This window comes from Lemur catta, chromosome 17, assembly GCF_020740605.2.
Source record: "Lemur catta isolate mLemCat1 chromosome 17, mLemCat1.pri, whole genome shotgun sequence".
In the NCBI taxonomy this organism is placed as follows: domain Eukaryota; kingdom Metazoa; phylum Chordata; class Mammalia; order Primates; family Lemuridae; genus Lemur; species Lemur catta.
In genome coordinates, this window is record NC_059144.1 from 47,847,139 (window position 1) to 47,867,081 (window position 19,943).

A 19,943-nucleotide genomic window follows, 5' to 3' on the forward strand; every position below is an offset into this window, starting at 1 on the left:
TGATAGGAGCAACTCAATCTCAGAAAAACCAGGCAGGAAGTGGGGTGGCGAGTGCCTATATTTGAAACTAAAATATTCAAGCCAAGAAGGAAGTGAGAGCTGGACAGCCTCACTCTCTGTCCACCTCTTCAGCCCCTGTGACCGGGCAAACGCAGCCAAGCCAAGCGGATCGAGGGCTCTTCACCTCTGAACTTGGCCCTGGTCGGGCGGATGCGTGTCCACCTGGCAGACGGCTCCGGGAAGCCAGCCAGCGGCATCACTTTGGGGGTGGGGGCCCTTCCAGCCTCTGCTAAACGTGTTCTGTTGAGGGGGTGGCCGCACACCCAGCCCAACCCCAATGAGGGGCCGGGGCTGCTGTTCATAAAGGGGTTTGGCCCGAGGAGTCTCCAAAGGGCGCACAGGTAAAGCGAGGAGTGGCTGGGGCCATGGAAGAGGAGGGGCACGTTGCGAACCTGCTGGACCGGCCACCCCGCTCTGTCCCTGGCTGGAGGTTGCTGGCTGGAGGTTGAGTTTATCCCCAGGGGTGTTTCTCTTCAAAGCAGACTCACCTGCATGGCAGCCTGGGGACTCTCTTGGAAACCTGACAGGTGTGTTTTATAGGCAGCTGTGTGCGAGCCTTCCAGCGTGGGGCTTGGGGCAGAATCAAGTCGGAGTTTGAGAGCGAGGTGTCTCCTCTGAAACCACTGTGAAGGTTCTGCCCGGGAAGCTGGCCGTGTGTCCCGGGCTTTCCTTCCTGGAGGTAACCGGTCGTTCCTGCTCCTGGCGGTGCTCAACGGCAGAGGGCCGAGCCGGTGACTTTCTAGAGGACGCCGTGGTCCTCGTTTGGTCCTATGCACAGCCCTGTGAGGTGCAGGGTGCACATGGTATCATCCATTTTACAGGTGAAAAGACTGAGCCTCCAGAGATGTCAAGAGACATGTACTCGGCATGAGGCACCCCGTGGCAGGTTTGACTCTTGTCCTTTTTTTTTTTTTTAACTCCAGAAAGTCTCTTGGCAAACACATGATCCAAGGCCACAGACACAAAAGCCTATTCATTTCTAAAAATAAGTTTGAGTTTTTTCCCCCTTGTCCTGATAAAAAACAACACATACATTTTATAGTTAGGCCAGAGCCGGCCCACCTTCCCAACCTGGACAGAGGAAGAATGCAGATGGGTTTAGTTGACTGTGGAATCGCCTCAGAGTCCTTTCTTCCCTTCTTTCTTAGTCCGTATTGTCTGGCTCCCACTCCAGCAGCTGCAGACATTTCCTATTATTCCACATTCCTGAGTTTAGCCACATCCTGGATACTGGCCTTTGTTTTGATGGATACTGACAGCGGTAGGCGAGTCTGGCTCTGCAGGGTGCGATGGCTCCCTGGCCAGCTTCGGGGTCTCCTCTCTGTCCATGTGGTCACCCTTCAGAAGCTCATGTTGACTCCTGGATGCTTTCTCAGTGAAGGCCTTCCATCTGGGTGGGTCAGGCTTGCGACTCACCTTGCCCGTGGCTCCCTGGGCTCACATGCATTGAGGGCGGCCTCGTTGGCCACACCCTGGGGACACGACCGCTTTCTAGAGGGGCGTTTGATCATTCGCCCCATCAAATTTGCCCTCTAAAGTCAGGCTGTCAGCAGGCATTTGTGGAGCACCCAGTACGTGCAGAATACAGTCTTCACCCCTGGGGACACAGCAGTGAACCAAGTTCCTGCCTGCGAGGAGCTTACGCTCTGGCCAGGGAACGTGGGAGAAGCAAACTGCTCGGGGAGTAGAAAGCAGTTGGAAACAGATAAAATGGGGGATGCTGGAGATTGGGCCTCTGGGGGGGTTTGGTCTGGGACTGTTCTCTTAGGTATCCAGTGAGTTAGGATTGAGTGATGACGATGCAGCCATGGAAAGTGCTGGAAGGAAGAGTATATGCACAGGCCATGGGGTGTGAACACACTGGGGAGGGAGAAGTCCCCCAGAGGATGCCCATGGGGAGGCCACAGGAGAGCTCCAGCCTGTGGGGACCACGTGGGCTCTCAGGCCACGCTTCCCATGGCTGGCCACAGTGTGAGACCCTTCCCACCTGCATCTCCTGCTTCCCTCCCTCCTCCACAGTCCCACTATCTGAGGGGAGGGCTCTCCTGGCCTCCTTTGTCCCCACTGGGGCAATTTCCTATCCCAGTCTCACGCCGCACATGTTGGCCTGGGTGTAGAAGGTTTGGGTTTTGCCCACTACTTTCCAGTAGGGCGGTGGGCAGGACCTGATTTGTGTTTATAAGATTGTCTGGTGGCCGTGGGAGGGATGATATGGAAGGGGCAAGCGTGGGTCAGCGAGGGGCTAGTTTGGTCGTGGAGGTGAGAGCTGGCGGCAATGAACAGGGGGTGCTGTCAGAGATGGGGAGAGAGGACATGCTGGGCATCCATCTCAGGGCGGGGCTGGCAGGATGCCGTCAGGGACCAGAGGTGAAGAGTCGGTGCCGGCAGCATTCCAGGCTCTTAGGATGCCCGGCTGGAGGCCGTCTGGCTGCCTCTTGACACCTCAAATTGTACCTCTGGATGTAGGGGTCTGAAGACCTGCAATGCATTACTGGCTCTGCCATGTCATCCCCAGACCTGAGCATGTCACTTCCCTCTCTGAGCCTCAGGGTCTTCTACAAAATGGAGAGAACCATCACCCAGCTCAGAGATGGTGGCATCATGCAGGCCAAGTGAGGTAGCAGTGACAGATGGGGGCAGAGACACTGGTCAAGGCCAGCAGAGTGGGAAGCTGCCATTATCACCCTCCAAGTCCCTAGAGGGCAGGGCCCATATTGTCTACTTTTCTGAGATCCCTTGAACCCTCCAAACAGTACTCAGCCAATATGTGCTGCGCAAATTAATGGATTTCTCTGACTCTTACAGCAGAGCTCTTGGACAAACACTGGGCTGGGAGAAGGGCACATTCTTGCCCAGCTGCAGTTCCGGGTGATGCCCTATGTTCTGTTTGTCTCTTTGCGCCACTGCACATCGCTTCCAGCAGCCATGCACCTTGGGAGAGGGGGCAGGTGCAAGTGGCACGGGCGTGTGTCCGACCCCTGCAGATCTTAGAGGGGTGGGGTGTGTGTGTGTGTGTGTGTGTGTGTGTTTACTTCTGTAAATCAGATGTGCCACAGCCCACGATGCTGCTTTGGGTCGCACAGTCCCCACAGAGATGGCCAGGTGTGTCCACCATCTGGGCTTGGGGGCTGGAGAGCAGCGAGCCCAGCCTGGGGTGGGTGCTGCGAGCGTTTCAGCTGTGGGGAGGAAGGTCTAAAACTCCCAGCTTAATGAAAAACAGCAGTGCCCTCCGAGTCCCTCTGCTCTGCAGTTACTTATTCATCCTCCTAGAACTTTCTTTTCCAGTAAGAGAACACACACCGAAACAAAGTACAAGAAAGTGGAGCTCAGCTCATCTGACGGTCTGCCCACACCCGCTGAGTCACTCATAATGGCCCCTCAGATGTCATTTTCTTGCTAAGACATTCGGAAAAGTTTCTGCTTCTGAATCACAAGCAAACACTATAATTCAACAATCCTCTCTGAGTTATTCAAGGAACTTCAATGCACTCAGAAGCAGAAGATCAGGGGCGGATGAAATCAATGAATCTCTGAGTACTCTGTTTTTCTCCTAATTATGTTGCATTTGTCAAACAGAGGGTGGGGGGAGCTCCGTGTGACCGCTGGAGGGCAGCTCCCGGGGGAAGTCTGCAAGGGGCGATCTGGGCTCTCTGGGTGACACTTGGTTTTTCTTATCTTCTTAGTTCTATTCCCATAATAGACCCAAGTGTCATCCAGGAAAAGGTTTGCTACCACCGAGTCTCCTTGTGGACTGCGAACTGTCACAGCCCGCTGGAGGAGAAGGGTTTCAGCAAGGGCCAGGCTGGTCCCGGTTAGTAATCTCAGAATCTTTGGCAGGGCCACCCTGGTGGTGCGGGACTGCCCACCGGGCATGCGGAGAGAACCTGCTGCTCCTGCCCTCTGCCCTCTGGAGCAATCTTGCCCAAGCTCTGCACTTAAACGCGGTCCTTGCTAACCTGCCTTTGCTGCAGCCCTCCTCGGGGGGCAGAAAATGGCTTTGGCATTCATCATAGATGGCCACTTTTAATCACTTACTGCACTTCAGGACTGGGGGTCACCTTCAGCCTGGCAGAACAGACCCTGGGGAAATGCCAGGCTCTCCAGGGGCACCGTTCACCTGTGTCCTGGAAAGGGACCGCTTCTCCCGGTCTGAGCACAAGGCACTGTATATATATTCACCACTTCGCTGGCTTGTAGGAAATGTTAGCAAGCAGAGGAGGGCTCTTTCCTTGGGGGAACAGGCACCTTCATAAATAAAGACACAAGAGCAGAGACAGGACAGATTGCTTTTCAGACCTACTGCTTTCCCCACCACTCTGTTCTGCCCAGACGTTTCAAATTCGGACAGCCCTCTGTGCCCGTGACTGTCTCAAGCCTGATGCCCAGGAGGCGCTCCCTCCACAGGTGTGGAACAAATGGGCCCGTCTACGCAGACAGCCACAGCTCCCCCCGTTCAGCAAAGCCAACTTGAACAACACTCCGGGGCCAGCTACTGCATGCTCGGTCCTCACAACAGATTTGCACTGTGGGAACCGTTATTCTGTTTTACAGATGAAGAAATTCAGGTTTAGGGAGGAGATGGGCCCCCTCAGCCCCCACCCCTCACCCGCTCACAGCCCAGTGTCCAAAGCTCAGCACCCACAAGACTGAGTAAACACTGCTGGCGATACAGGAATCAAAGCAAACAGGGCTTCTCTTTTTCCCCCCTTTTTGCCAACTGCCCCATTAACAGAAAAACCTTTTAAGCACCCATCTGGAAAACCTGGCTCTTTCCCCTCCCTAAGCAAACTGAGATGACCAAGAGGAATGTGCTCCAGGGTGGAGGTTGGGGGGTGAGGGAGACCCCAACACACTGGACCCTGCTCATACAGCAAAGAATGAACACAGGAAAATCCAAAATGCCCCCCTGGCCCAGCCCAGCAGTCCCTGCAGCGAGGCAGTTTGCGGCCAACAGGGGCCCCTTTCAGGAGTTCCGTTGTGGAGGGCCCAGCTGCCCAGCTGCCCACCCGCCACGGCTTCCCGGAATAGCTCCCTGCGGTGATTCTGGCCACGACCTGTTCCCGACGTCCAGCTTTCTTGGAACAGTTTATACTTTCAGCCTGGACCACCTCTTAGGGAATGGAGGAAAAAGTCCTTGGGCACCATGTGCCCACGCCACCACTAGAAGGGGCACACTCGTGAGCAAATCCATTATGGGCTTGAGGGAAACTTGCCATCCTGAGCATCGCGGCTCAAACTGGCCCAGCTGTTGGTGTACACTTAACAAACATTTACTGAGGCCCTGTTATGTATCAGGCACTTTGGGGACTCAAACGTGAAATGACACTGGCAGCTCCTGGACTGGCAGGGCAGATAAGGCATGTGCATAAGTAATTAGCAAACAGGGCCGCATGTGACAACTGCGGGCTTAAGTGCTCTGGTCCGAGGAGGCGGAGGTGTCTCTGGTGAGGAACCTGCCCGAGGGAAGTCCATGCATCTGCTTTGAGCTTTGCAGGAGTCCATTAAGCAAGGGGGTCTGGGGTGGTGGGGGACAGAGGGAAGACAGAAAGAGGCCAGGGGGGCCGGGAGCCAGGGAAGACCGGCTAACTCCTATGCAAGCCAAAGGGGCTGTTCTGCGCGCAGTTTTTCATTTGTGAAAAATACTACTGAGCACATTTGAATATCTCCCTCTTGAATTTACACATTCTTCTCTTTACCTTTGGGCAGGTAGAAGAGGTGGTTGGACCAGAAGCATCTATGAATCATGTGTCGTTGAGATTTGCACAGGAGAAAAATTCCAAACGTAGAGAAACATCTCGAGAGTACTAATCTTGTACTAACTTTGAAAAGATTCCCCAATTGCTAACATTTGGTCACTTAACTGCTCTCTCTACATTTATCACATTATCGTGGTTGTTGGGCTGTTTGAGAGTGGGTTGCCGTCATCATCACAACTTGACCCTGATGTATAGTACTTCATGGTATAGAATCTCCTGACAACAAGGACTTGCACTTAACGAACCACCGTGCCATGATCAAAGTAGGAAATAGAACATGGAGACAATAGTAGTATCCCATATCCATAGTCCTTATTTGAATCTTGATAATTGTCCTAATAACATCCTTTATAGCAACCCTTTACCCTGGCCCTGGGTCCAGCCCAGGATCCCGGGGTGCACTTAGCACTTGAGGTCAGTCTGGAGAACTACACACTTAACAGCAGTGAGGAGTCATCTTGGCCCCGGCACTCTCGAGACAAAGTTCTTCTTCCTCATTCTGGGTTTCTCTCTGGTTTCTGCTCAGCCCCTTTGACTTTGCACTTGAACTCCTTTGGGAGTAAGCGGAGGCTACTTCCCCCAGACATCCCATTGCTGGTAACTTTCCTGCTTGTGTTCCTGACCTCACATCTTGGACCCCACCAGGCCTGCAGAAAGAACACATGGTTTAGGAGTCAGGACTGGGCTCAGGACACAGGAAGGACAGACCCTCATGGACCAATGAGGAACTCGAGCCCATATGTTTGGCTCCAAGTTCTCAGCCAAGGTCACCGGTCTGGTGAAGAGGCAGCAGAGGGGAGGACCTCAAGGACTTCTGGCTCTGAGTGCACGTCAGTCCTTCCTTTGCATCCATGTCCTGTGGGATGGTGTCCCTGAACTGTTCCGGGGCCAGACGAGCTCTCTTCCTCAATAAGTCAGCTCAAGAAAGAGCAACGAGAGCACGGGGTCTGGCCACGTCTGTCTCCTTCATTCCCGTATCCCCAGCTCCCAAGACGAGCCCAGCATGTGATCGGTGCCTGTCAATTTAATTGGCTAATGCGAAGAAAACAGGTGCCTGAACCCACACTCTCCCATCCTGATTTAAAGATGACCTTATGTACTTAGTAAAATCTAACTTGTTCTCTTTGCTATTTTGGAATTACTTTTACTAGTTCACTGAAGGGGGCCATCCTTGGGGTGCCTGGCAGATGCTGAAGAGGCCTCCAGGAGCAGGTGCTCTCTGGGCGATGGCTGCCCACGTGCCCGGGGCTTCAGGAGGCCTCGCCCTGCGCTGCCCACCTGTACCTCTAGGGCTCACCAGGCACCAGGAAGCTCTCACCAGCTCTCCCTCTTCCCAGCCAGTGTTCTCATCCCTTCCCGGGGGCTTCATGGCCCTTTTCCGTGAAAGCTGGAGAGCTGGTGTTCCACTGTCATCTCCTCCAGGCAGTGGGGAGCTAACCCCAAACGCACCCACTAGCAGGGACATGGAGCCAGTGTCTGCTGGCGGCCAGGGTCTCTGCTGCTGGCCAAGGGGGGCCTGCATGGTCAGAAGCGACAAAGCTTGGGGCTTTGGACTTGCCTGCTGGAAGCTCAAGGGGCTTGCTGAGGACTGGGAGGCAGAAGTGCCAATTTCAGATCGCTGAGCACCTGTTGGGCAGCCAGCCCCAGCATCTCCTGGAGAATTCAGGGTCTGGCAAAGGGAACTTATGGCAGGAGAGAGGGGGTGACAGAGCAGCAGTCAGGAGAGGCCCGGGGCAGCCAGGCCCTGATGGGGGAAGGGGGAAGAGAGAGCAGACACAGTGCCTGGCACAGGAGCAGCCCCGGGCTGTCCAGCACGCAGCTGTCCCGTTCTGTCCCAGCTCGGGGTTTCTGAGGACCAAAGTCTGGAAAAGGGGCTGGGAAGGTAATTTGGGGCCAGGTTGGGAAAGCCTGCATGTGAAGCCGTGGAGTTTGGATTTTCTCTCTTAATTGCGGTTTCCCAAATGCCTAAGAATCACGTCACCTTCACAACTCTGGCCAAGTTCAGAAAGGGAACTTTCTATTGGGCCATGAGCTGGGTTTAGACAAAATGATTACCTGGACAGGGAAAGCCCTTGAAGGTAGTCAGGCCAGCGGGCTGAGCCAGGAGCTACAGTCAGTCATCATGAGCATCAGACCCAGAGCCGCAAACTTCGCTAGCCCTGCAGGCCCCATGCACGGACGTGGATTTTGGTCTTGCACTCCACTCCCCACCCCAGGAAGTGACCAGGCAATATTCTGTGCTGGGAGAGGAAAAACAGCCCCTTCCAAAAGCATGACAGGCAGAAAGCAGAGAAGGGCCTGGGCTTGCTGAAGGCGGGGGTGGGGTGGGGTGGGGGTTGTGGGGGCTGAGCCTCTGGGCTAGACACACCCCTGGGTCACACTGTGAGGGTAGCTTGGTGAGTGGGTCCCACCACTGCAATGACCAAAGCTGTGCTGGGCTCACACCAGTGAAGCAAGGCTCTCCCAGTCTGGCATTCCGAGAAGACCTTACACTTGGGCTCAAGGCAAGGATGCGTGAAATTGTACACATTCAGATTGGCCAGTGCGGCAACCAGATTGGAGCCAAGGTAAGTCGACATCTAGTCCTAGCTTTGCCACGGTCTAGATGTAGCCAACCGAGAATATACCCTAAGTTACCTGGGCAGACAGTAGCCCAGCAGATTTTATGCACTTGCTAAATATTTGGCTTATTAAACAATGTCTTTAAGTTAAAGAGATATAGGACACATTAAATAAAGGCTTAGAGGGTTAATTTAATTAATATTCATTTTGTCCATAATTTCATGTGTATAATGCACATCAACATTTTACTTTTATCATCTTAGCCATTAACTTTTCATATCTAAAAACAGTAATTTGTCTCAAAACAGTTTTCTGAAGTTTGTTGGGAAACTTTTTATACCATATCACTAAGGTGTCTTTTCCCTGCTCTCCAATGTTTATAAAGTAAAAAAAAGCAGGAGAAATAATTAAAATATACCCTTTGGAATATAAATTAGTTTTTCTCTCCCCTACAGTCTTCCCCCACCCACTCCTCGGATTAAATTTTCCTACAAAGTACCTGATTCAATTGGCTAACACCAAGAAAACAGGTGATCAAACCCACGCTCTCCGATCCCGATTTTAAGATGACCAATTGTACTTAGCAAAATCTAATTTGTTCTCTTTGCTGTTTTGAAATTACTTTTAATAGTATGAATTGCATTAAATGTAAGATTTTTAAAACACCTACATTCATCACCCTTTGATGACACGTGGGTTGTTTCTACCTTTTGGCTATTCTGAGTAATGCTGCTATGAAAAAATGAAGGTCTTTTAATGCAGGTGTTTTAAACCTGGGGCAAAGAATATTGCTACTCGAAAAGAAGTCATCGTTCCTCCATGCCACACTGATAAGACGCTCATAGCTAACACAGACATGGCAGAGCCCCTTTCACTCTGAAATTGGGAGGGTAATATGGAGAGAGGCCCCTGGGAGAGAGTGCAGGCTCTAGATAGCGTCTTAGCTCTCACTCCAGAATCGTATCGGCTAGTGGCTAGATCCCCGGCGACAACTTATTATTTGGGGCCGTAAGAACTTTAAGGCACATTTAATTTGGGGTATCACAGAACTTGGATTTATTTATTCTTCCACTCCCAGAACAGTGCTGGTGGTTCACTAAGAAATAAAGCCTTGTTATTAAGATCATAGCCAGAGCAGAGCTGTCATTTACAAGATATGGTTGGGAAAACACCCTTAGGGACTTTAACATAATCAAATGTATTTTCATTGCATTTTAATATGTGCTTTTCCAGGGTGATCAAAAGGACCCATCCCAGTAACTCTTTCCATATTAAGAGCTTGGCACGTATCTGTATTAATATTGCATATGTGATAGCAAGTACAAAATGTTTCAGAGAGTTACAGTTGAATAGCTATGTGTAATTTTGAATTGTGTGTATACTTGATCATCAAAAATGCACATTATTTACAATTGTGCATAGAGGCCCTAGTTATGGGCTTTTTGGAAAACTTCATGAAAAGAAATCCCCAAAGTGAAATGAGATATTATTGTGAAATCAGATAAGAATTCAGTTTATTTTCATTTAATGGAATCTACATTTTACTAGCCTGGAGCATAATAAGGTGAAATTAGAGATACATTGTCTGATGAGAAATTCTAAAACAATAGCTTTAATGTAAACAGCAGCCTGAATTTAATAGGAGCAAAATCTAATTTAATATTTTATGTGTTTGGCATTTTATTTGAGCAGTCCAGGTGGGTACAGAATGCAGTGCTCATATTCATGCTTAGTAGAGGCAAAATGTGAATGAGGCCGTGTGGCGGCCACTCATGAAAAGGTCCAAAAAGCACCTCTAGGGGCAGGGAACAGGAAGCCCCAGGGGAACGGGCCGGGAGCACTCACTCTCTCTCTGGCGCCCATGCAGCCTTTTTCCGGGGCTGTCTACACTGGCTTCCCTTCTTCTGCTTTCAGTTCTGGGAGGTGATTGGCGAGGAACACGGGATTGATGCGGCCGGGAGTGACCGGGGGGCCTCACCCCTGCAGCTGGAGAGAATCAGCGTGTACTACAACGAGGCCTACGGTAGGCTGGCAGCAGCGGCCCAACAGCCAGGAACACGGGCAGGGCGAGAGCAAAGGCCCTGGAAACCGAAATGCCAAATGAGTGACAGCCAGGTTCTGGGCAGGCAGCAGGCCCCGAGTGGCGAGTCCCCGACCCTGGTCAAGAGGCAGGACGGGGGAAGAAGTCATTGAATGGGGTGCACATCTTAACACAAGCAGTTTAAGCACCTGCCTTCCTTTTTTGTTTTTAAATGAAAACCAGGATCATTTCCAAACAGGAAGGAACAGCATCTCTGTCATTGACAATACAACAAACAGAGCAGACAATGATGGGAAAAGTGTTTTTTAGGTATTTTGTAGATTTGTGTGATTATTGTTGGGGTCAAACACAGGGTGGGAGGTTTTCAAATCTCTATCTACTAAAGACTCCTCCCTGGGATGCCCATGGTTTGGGGTGGTTGTTTTTTTTTTGACCAGTATCACAGGGCTCTATTTTGATAAGATATTCACTTTTACAAAACCAACAGCTTGCTGACTTCCCCCTATCTTTCTACACAGGTAAGAAATACGTGCCCAGAGCGGTCCTGGTGGACCTGGAACCTGGGACGATGGACAGCATTCGATCGAGCAGATTAGGAGCCCTCTTTCAACCAGACAGTTTTGTCCACGGTAGGTTTTCCAGAAGGTTCCCACAGGAAGAGAGAAGGATGCCTCCTAGTGGTGCCCTTCTTTTGTCACCTTTCTATCCCCCTGCTTGCTTTCTGCCACAGGGAACTCTGGGGCCGGCAACAACTGGGCGAAGGGCCACTACACGGAGGGTGCCGAGCTGCTGGAGAACGTGCTGGAGGTGGTGAGGCAGGAGAGCGAGAGCTGCGACTGCCTGCAGGGCTTCCAGATCGTCCACTCCCTGGGCGGGGGCACGGGCTCCGGGATGGGCACCCTGCTCATGAACAAGATCAGGGAGGAGTACCCGGACCGGATCATGAACTCCTTCAGCGTCATGCCGTCCCCCAAGGTGTCAGACACGGTGGTGGAGCCCTACAACGCCGTGCTGTCCATCCACCAGCTGATTGAGAACGCAGACGCCTGCTTCTGCATCGACAACGAGGCCCTCTATGACATCTGCTTCCGCACCCTGAAGCTGACCACGCCCACCTACGGGGACCTCAACCACCTCGTGTCCCTCACCATGAGCGGGGTCACCACCTCACTGCGGTTCCCTGGCCAGCTCAACGCCGACCTGCGCAAGCTGGCGGTGAACATGGTCCCCTTCCCCCGCCTGCACTTCTTCATGCCCAGCTTTGCCCCGCTCACAGCCCAGGGCAGCCAGCAGTACCGCACCCTCTCCGTGGCCGAGCTCACCCAGCAGATGTTTGATGCCCGAAACACCATGGCTGCCTGTGACCCCCGCCGTGGCCGCTACCTGACCGTGGCCTGCATCTTCCGGGGCAAGATGTCCACCAAGGAAGTGGACCAACAGCTGCTCTCTGTGCAGACCAGGCACAGCAGCTGCTTCGTGGAGTGGATTCCCAACAACGTCAAGGTGGCCGTCTGCGACATACCCCCTCGGGGGCTGAGCATGGCGGCCACCTTCATCGGCAACAACACTGCCATCCAGGAGCTCTTCAACAGGGTCTCTGGGCATTTCTCAGCCATGTTCAAAAGGAGAGCTTTTGTGCACTGGTACACCAGCGAAGGCATGGACATAAACGAATTTGGGGAAGCTGAAAGTAATATCCATGATTTGATCTCTGAGTACCAGCAATTTCAAGATGCCAAAGCAGTTCTAGAGGAGAATGAAGAGGTTGTGGAAGAGGCAGAAATGGGACCGGAAGATGAGAAACACTGACCATGAGAAGCTGTGTGGTGGGGTTGCTTACAGAACAGTGTCCCCGAGGTATTTTTCCTGCAGCACTCCAAAGCCTATCTGCACGGCAGTGCAGTGAATATGCACTTAGCATTAGCTTGACACAGGCACAGTGGGAGGGGGGTGGGGGAAGCAGCTGATTGGCATTAGGGTCTTTGGCTAACACTAACCGTGAAGAGTTTGAATTCAACACACACTCATTATCTTTTCCTTTTTAATAGCAAAGTGAATTTATTGTCAAACACTCCCTTTGTTTTAAAGTGTTTACTGGGTATTTACTGTGTGCAGAACCCTGTGGCAGGCAGGCAGACCACACGTGTGGATTTGCAGCGAGCCACCACAGTTGACATTAATTTTTGAACTTTAACACCACTGACAAGTACCCTGGAACCCTTACTTGGCATCCTGGCGCCGCCAGGACTCTTACCTTAGATTCTCTTGTCTTAAACACTGACTGGCCTCCTGCTGCCTTCCTGTGCTCGCCGGCCCAGGCGACTAACTAGTGAGTGGGGGTGAGACGGATGGTAAAGGTGCGTCAGCATCCACTAGAAACTGTGCAGCCCTTGTGTACAACTCAACACACTAACCAGAAGAGGAAAGAGGGAAAAAAGAAAAGTTAATCCTCTCCACAAAAATACCTGGCTAAAAAATGAAAAAACAAAAAATGACAGGCAAAACTAAAGAACTCCAGTCCTCTTACCTTCACTTCTGAATAGCTAGCTTTAACATATATATTTACATATTTTAAGTTGCATATTAGTGTAGATCCCAAGAATTCATTAATAATCATCTTTGGTTTTCCTTTTAAAGGCTATTTTGAAATGCCCTTTCACTTTAATTTGGTAATCACCCCTGAAAATGCTCTGCAGCCTCTTTGCTCTTTGAGAAAGGGCACAGCGTAGGCTCGGCAACCATTCAAATGTAGGAATTAACAGCAACGGCTGCAGTGTCCTTCTTGGTTACGGAGGACGTCGTCTCATTAGGGAACTTTTACAGTTGAAATTAATTTGCAGAAGTTGCCATAAATGTTTGCATGATAACATAGCTTTAACCATTACATGACTTTAATCTGTTCATGTTACAACAGGACCAAAACACAGGACCGTAATCAAATCATCCACAACTTCTTAATCACAGTTTACCTATTTCTGACACCTGGCACTGCCACCCCTCCCGGCACCATAAGGATCTTAACGGCCTTCTAGAATCACCACTGAGCTATACTGTTTGATCCGTGGATATCTGGTAATGGGAAATGCTCCGACCCTCACTGCAGGAAATTATTTACTTGCAGACAACTAGGTTGTCATCTCCTGATTTGGTTTTGTAATCGGCAATAATAAAGTATCAGGTGGATGGATGACAGTTGCTCATTCTGAGAAACTTCACTCTTTTCATGTATGTATCACAAGGAATTAACTAAAATATATACCAAGAGAAAATTAGGCCTTGCCGTCGGTATCACTGACAAGCCTTGTATTTACAAAATTAAAAAAACACAAAGCAAAAAAAATGTTTTAAACACTTCTGCTTATGGTTCAACAAGCACTGGATTGAGTAAGAAATGGCACCTATGCACTTAGTTTGCTAAGTTAATAACTTCCAGAGATTCTAAAAAGACTTAAACCTATGCTTATATAAGGACTTACAGACATGCTTCCTCTGGCACTTCCCTTCTCAAACCTAACAAGGCAATTAAACAGACATAAGGAAAGATATAGATTTAAATCCTTAAAAAAACTTCTGCTGATTTATGTTACTGTAAAGATTTTTGTTTGTTCAATAGTAACCATTAAAGTACAAAAAAAAATCAATTTTAAATGGCTAAATTGCTTTATTTCAGACTAAATAAATTCCTTTTCTTGGAGCCTAACAACCCAGACTGATTAATTTGAGTAGTTAAAAATATTTCCAAACCCATCTCACCATCCTACTCTTTCATATGGTAGAAATAGATTAAAACAACAACAACAACAACAACAACAAACTAGAAACCAAGAGAAATCTGTCCCTTCTGATTTTGAAGAGCTTATTCCTTTAGCGGTATGGTTGCTACGGCGACATTGGTCTCTCGGAGACCGAGACAGCAGAATTACAGAATTTTAGAGTGTGTCTGATTCCTTCACTCCACATACAAGCACTACATGAATGAAAAGAACAACTGACTCCCTCAAACAGCCCCAACTAATTAGCAAAACACCTTCAAGTTGGTCTGATCAGGGTCCCCTCCTCACTGGGCACAGCTGTCCTGCCAGCTACCCAGCATGAGGTTTATTTCATCAGAGTACTAGTTCTGGATTTTTTTTTTTTAAATCACAGAAAAAGAGGCTCAAAGAATGTTTGCTGGACAGTAAATGTCTTTTACTGTTACTTTTATCCTTTCCGTATCACAAGCCTTGTCCCTAAGTCTCACTTCTAATTATCTTATCTGCCTCCCAAATAAATGACTTATTTCTAATTACTTTGCTAGAAATAATTTAGCCCTTTGCCTGTTAGTTACTTTATTTGTATGGTATCAAAAAGGCCCTACAGCCTTGTGATTCATTTATTCCTGTCCCCTGTAATGGAAGATGATTCCTAGTACCTTATCTTGGGGACCATAACACTGAAAGGAGGTGCCCTAACTTCTGAACAGCAGGACGACAGCCCTGAGGCAAAGGACTCCAGGGGCTCCTAACCTGCTGCAGTTGGTATGGGCTCTCCCACTCAATTTGCTGCTCCTCCTTCCAAGTCCTGTGCTGAGAATTCAATAAAACCTACAGGTCAAGTGTCGGGGCAGTAAGTCATCCCCAGAGGCCGAGAACAAAGACATTTTCTTCAGCTTGTCCTCGGCATTGCTGAGAGTGGCCCTGATAAATTACTGTGAGTTTAAGTACCATGGGGAGAACTGGTCCTAGAACAGTGTTTCAAAATTTCCTGTTCAAAGGTATTACTCCATTCTCCAAAAACAGTTAAAATCAAGCAGTTAAATTTGCAATGTTGTTTACTTGGCCAAGTGCTTCCAAGTTTCAAAGAAAAATAAAAACAAAAACTTGCAACATTTCTTCATCCCTAAATATTTAATGAATGAATGAATCACCACACAAATACCATGGAACTGCTATAATCATCATGTCCCAGACCTGCGTCAAGAATCTTAGATTTTAATTTCAGCTTGGCCATCAACCCAATAAGCAAGTTACTGAATAGCTTTGCCTCATTTCCTATGAGAAATGCTACCCAATATAGATTCATTTATAGAATAATGTGAAAAGCATTTTGTGCTTAAATTCTAACATTAATAGCTCTTCTCTATAGGTTTTAAGTGCATAATAAAAATGAGCACTACAATTTGTTCTAATCCATGCTTTTAGTAATTATTTTCATTTAGGATACTGGCTAAGCAGCGCTGCTGCCTAGACAAAAGGATGAAGCCGGTGGATAATGACCAATTCACCACTCTGGCATGACTCTGCAATTCAAAGATAAGGGATGACAGCCTCAATGACAGTGTCTAATTCTGATCACCAATTAATGTCATGAAAAACAACTTTCCATTTTGAGACATTTTCAAAATGTTTTCTGTCTCCCTTTGGTCCCTAAATATTAAATCTGCCCTCCCTGCTTTTAAGAAACCCTGGTCATAATCACGCAGCTGTGCAGATAGTTCCTCTTAAGAAAAAACCTGATGGAAACTAATAAACAATAGTAAGAGTGAAACATACTTCAATTTATTGGCATTGTCAATTTATGAACAAGACAGTATTTTTTTTTTCCCATGAAGTGAGATCGTTTTCAATCTGCCATAACATGTGCCCACACATCTTCACCTTGGAAATGTGGCATTTCAAGCAGGGTCTAGGAGGAAAAAAGAAAATGCAACAGTTGCTAGCTAGTTCTTTGTGTTTTCTTAAAAAGCCAACATGAAAGTAACAAACAACCTCCATTTAGGAACTGTGTAACATAACTGTGGCTTTAATTCACACGGCCGGTGTGAGTCCCTACGTATAAAAGTGCTGGTTCAAGTGCACAGCCTTAGCTGAACAGGCACTTCCCTAAGTAAAATTAAATATTCTCCTAGTAATAAAGAAGCTACTTTGCCTTTAAAAGACACTAAAATCTCCCTGTACTAATGGGGTGGGGTCTCTATCCCTGCAGGACATAACAGAGAGGGGCCAAAACTTTGTTTACAGGGGTTGAACACTACTTCCTGACCCCAAGGACACAGCAAAGTCACGGAGTTAGATGCAGAGTCTGGCTCGGCTCAGCTCCGCTGCAGAGAGGCTAAGTGATTTTCTCAGCTCATTGTTAAAACAAAACAACCCAACATAAAACCAGGTCTCATTACTTAGAATTATGAGATTACACAGAGAGCCCCTAGAAGAAGGGCTAAATTCAAAATACCACATTTCTAGACTTGTAATAAAATATTTACTAATTCAAAATGAAAATGAAAAGTGCTTAGGGGAGACAGTTCCAATAAGTAAAATTGCTCATAACCACAAGCTGCCAAAGGATTAATATTTATCACGTTTCTGTGCTACTGCGGGTCTGAAGCTTTTTTAAAGCAAAACAAGAAAATTAAATCTGAAAAACATCTTTCAGATAATTTGCCTTGCTTATCTCTGAAATAACAATGTCAAGAAAAGTAGTTTAGGGATCAAATCACTTTTGTAGTTTGTAGCACCAAAGTCTGAAATTATCAACTGTACAAAACTGTCTTTTCATTACATGAAAATCCAACTTTACATCACTAACATCTTTAGAGAAGTAAAATGAACCAAACCCTCTGAAAGCATAATAAATTTAGCAAAACAGTATTCACCACAGGATCTTGCAAGATTTTACTGCTTGATAAAATAGCAGGACCCTTGCCTGTACTTGTAGCCCTCATGTTCAGGAAGCAGTGATTTGTAAGAACATTAGCAGATGTGGGGGAAATAAAAACGAAAAGGACTGTAATTTTTCATGCTCCTGAACTGTTATGTAACTCCAATAGCAATTACAAAAGTGGGGAGTTTATCCTCCAAGTTATTTGACTCTGTGTAGACAAATGAAACAGGTTTAATTAAAATAAGATGGTTCTCTACCTAAGCATTGCTAAATGAACTGAAAATCAATGTCCCAATTACTTGTGCTTGTCATGGCCGAAAGGACATTCTTTTATTATGCCATGGGATTTCTATAACCTGTATGCTTTAAATTATTATCCCACTAAACTTACTTCTAAATGCACTGATTGAATGAAAAATGAACAGAACTCAAAACTAAAATGACTTTAATCTTTATGGTGCCTTAAAAATTGAAGATGCAACTCTTCTTCTGAATAAATCAGTAACTTACAGATCATTCCTTTTTCACTTTCACAATTTTTACGCTGCTGCCAGAAGTCTTCTCGGCATTTGCTTTGAATTCTGTCTTCAGTGCATCTCTCACTGCTTTTGCACAGATCTGGGAGTATCGGATGTAGCTGGGAGAAAATGAAAGGAGATGAAGTTAATTATCAGTAATCCAGCCAGACGGTTGTGTTACTGTGCTTTTATTTTTCTTCCTATACTTTTAATTTTGGTTTGGTTGTACAGTATCATAGAGCTGGATTTAAAAATGACTAATGCCAAAAGGAATCTATACAAAGAAAAAGAACACTAGAAAGAAATGTACCAAAGTATTAATTAGTGTTTGGATAAGTGATCTTTTAGTTTTCTTCTTTGTACTGTGTTTTCTCTCTTTAGCGTATATTAATTTAAAATAAAAGATGCATAAATGTTTGTAAAAATCCCACAGCACAGGAAAGAAAATAGACTAAAATGTTACAGAGGCTATAACAAGAATGGTTTTTCTCCCATTTCTATACTTAAAACTTTCCTTTAATTATATTTTGCTTGCAAGGTAAAGTATATATAATCAAAAGAGAAAAAATTATCATGAATTAAAACAGTTCTTTCTCTGATAAATTATTTACAGGTTTTCCTGAGAATATTGGATTCTGTCTCACAAGTCTGCCATTGAAAATACCTCCTAATCAAGGTTTCTAAATTAAACTGAAAAGTCCTTAGAGAATATCATCAATTCCAGCAAAATTTAAAACCTGCTTCCTGTTTGGTAGACAGACTCCCATCAACATCTTATTTTCCAAAAGATGTCAGAACACTTTTCATACTTTTGGAAAACAGGAAGGGAGGGGGTGCTGTCTATTTTCTCATGTTTTAGAATTTATTTTTGGGAGTCAGAGGTAAGAGCTCCAAGGCCTGCTTCCACTCTTACTAGGTGAGTGACCTTCAGGCTGTTCAATCTTTTCAGCTTGTTTATTCACCTGTAGAAAAAAATAGAATAAAAGGATAATACTTGCTTGCTGGTGTTTGGGAGGAGGAAAGACAAAGTGTGAAAAAGCATGGACCACGAAGTAGGTTACTTAATAATTGCTATCTACTCCTGGGACTACCATCCTTCCAACTATACAAAACTTCGCTTGACCGCTGCAAGTCAGGAAACTCGAGTTGCTCAGTTGTGGTAGGGTAGTCATATATGCCCATAAAATGATACCACCAGAAGGTGTTACTCCATCTAGTCAACTTTTGCCCAATTCAGGTGTGAAGGCAAAGTAATCAGGTGTGATACCCAGACCATTACACTAGACACCGTTCCTCAAGCGGGTTCCATACTTGTGCCCCAAGAGCCACCACTCACCTTTGTGCACAGTTCTCTACAGTTTACCAAGGGCTTTCATCCCTTCACCCTTTTTATTGAGAAGGAAACTTGAGGTCAACATGCGCAACTTAAAATAAAAAAATACCCATAACATTATAAACGACTCCACCTCGATGCTGGAAAGAAAGGCCAAAAATGCTAACAACGGTTATATCAAGAGAAATCTCCCCGTCCCTTCTATTTCCCAAGCTTTAGGTAACTATACTACTTTGAGAACATAAATCACATACTTCTCAAAGAAAAAGCACTTCCTCAACTACGAATTGCTCTTCCTTGGGCGTTGCCACGTTCACCCGAGGTGTTCAGGCACATGCTGGGAGGCTCCGCTGCCCACTTCACACCCTGCCTCGTGGCCCGCAGCCTCGGGAACCTGGCGCCCGCCCGCGTGTTGTCCACAGCGACGCCATCTTGGGGCGGCCGCGCCCGAGGCCCGGCCCACCCGGTGGACCCCGCTGCCCCCTGCCGTGCCTGGCCTGACCTCCCGATACCGGCCTGCGCCCAGGCCGCGCTCCCGGTGCCCTTCCCTCCGGAGGCTTGGGCCTACCTAAGTCCGGCCTGTCGCCAGTACGCCACCATGATGTCGCGAGAGTGCAGCGGGTCAAGCCGAATCGCCAGGACACCGTCAATGTCGGCTCGGCTCTGCAGGGTGGCCCAGCACAGGAAGGTCAGGCCCAAGAAACGGAAGGGGCGGGGCGCACGGACCTGCCAATCACCGCCTCTTACCCCGCCCCACCCTCTCGCACAGCCCCTGCTACCCTGCCTTGGAAGCCCCCCGGCGCTGGGAACCAATGGGTGCGCGCGGCCTGGGCCACGGGTGCCAATCCCGAGGCAGGACGGCCGGCCGCGTCTGCCAATTGGCTCCACGACCGCCCCGGGCGTGTGCCCCCCCCGCGCTCCCGTAGTTACCCCAGCGGGGGCGGCCGGGGCAAGAGCGCTTGGGGGGCCACCGCCCCGTCCCGCCGCTGGGGCGCGGAGCGCGTGTTGCAGGAGGGCGAAGGCGCGGCGCGGCG

At 48.1% G+C, this 19,943-nt stretch overlaps 2 protein-coding genes across 2 annotated transcripts; one reads left to right on the plus strand and one right to left on the minus strand.

Annotated features, from left to right (window-relative positions):
• The first annotated feature begins 8,161 nt into the window (after positions 1 to 8,161).
• Positions 8,162 to 13,665, plus strand: TUBB1 (tubulin beta 1 class VI). Its single transcript, XM_045528562.1, has 4 exons — positions 8,162 to 8,383; positions 10,293 to 10,401; positions 10,938 to 11,048; positions 11,150 to 13,665. The coding sequence occupies exons 1-4, from the start codon at positions 8,327 to 8,329 to the stop codon at positions 12,226 to 12,228; spliced, it is 1,356 nt and encodes a 451-aa protein (XP_045384518.1). The 5' UTR covers positions 8,162 to 8,326; the 3' UTR covers positions 12,229 to 13,665.
• Positions 13,666 to 15,934: 2,269 nt separating this feature from the next.
• On the minus strand, positions 15,935 to 19,639 carry ATP5F1E (ATP synthase F1 subunit epsilon). Its single transcript, XM_045528563.1, has 3 exons — positions 19,478 to 19,639; positions 17,569 to 17,695; positions 15,935 to 16,083 (listed from the first exon to the last, which is right to left on the minus strand). The coding sequence occupies exons 1-2, from the start codon at positions 19,507 to 19,509 to the stop codon at positions 17,572 to 17,574; spliced, it is 156 nt and encodes a 51-aa protein (XP_045384519.1). The 5' UTR covers positions 19,510 to 19,639; the 3' UTR covers positions 15,935 to 16,083; positions 17,569 to 17,571.
• Between the last annotated feature and the right edge of the window lie 304 nt (positions 19,640 to 19,943).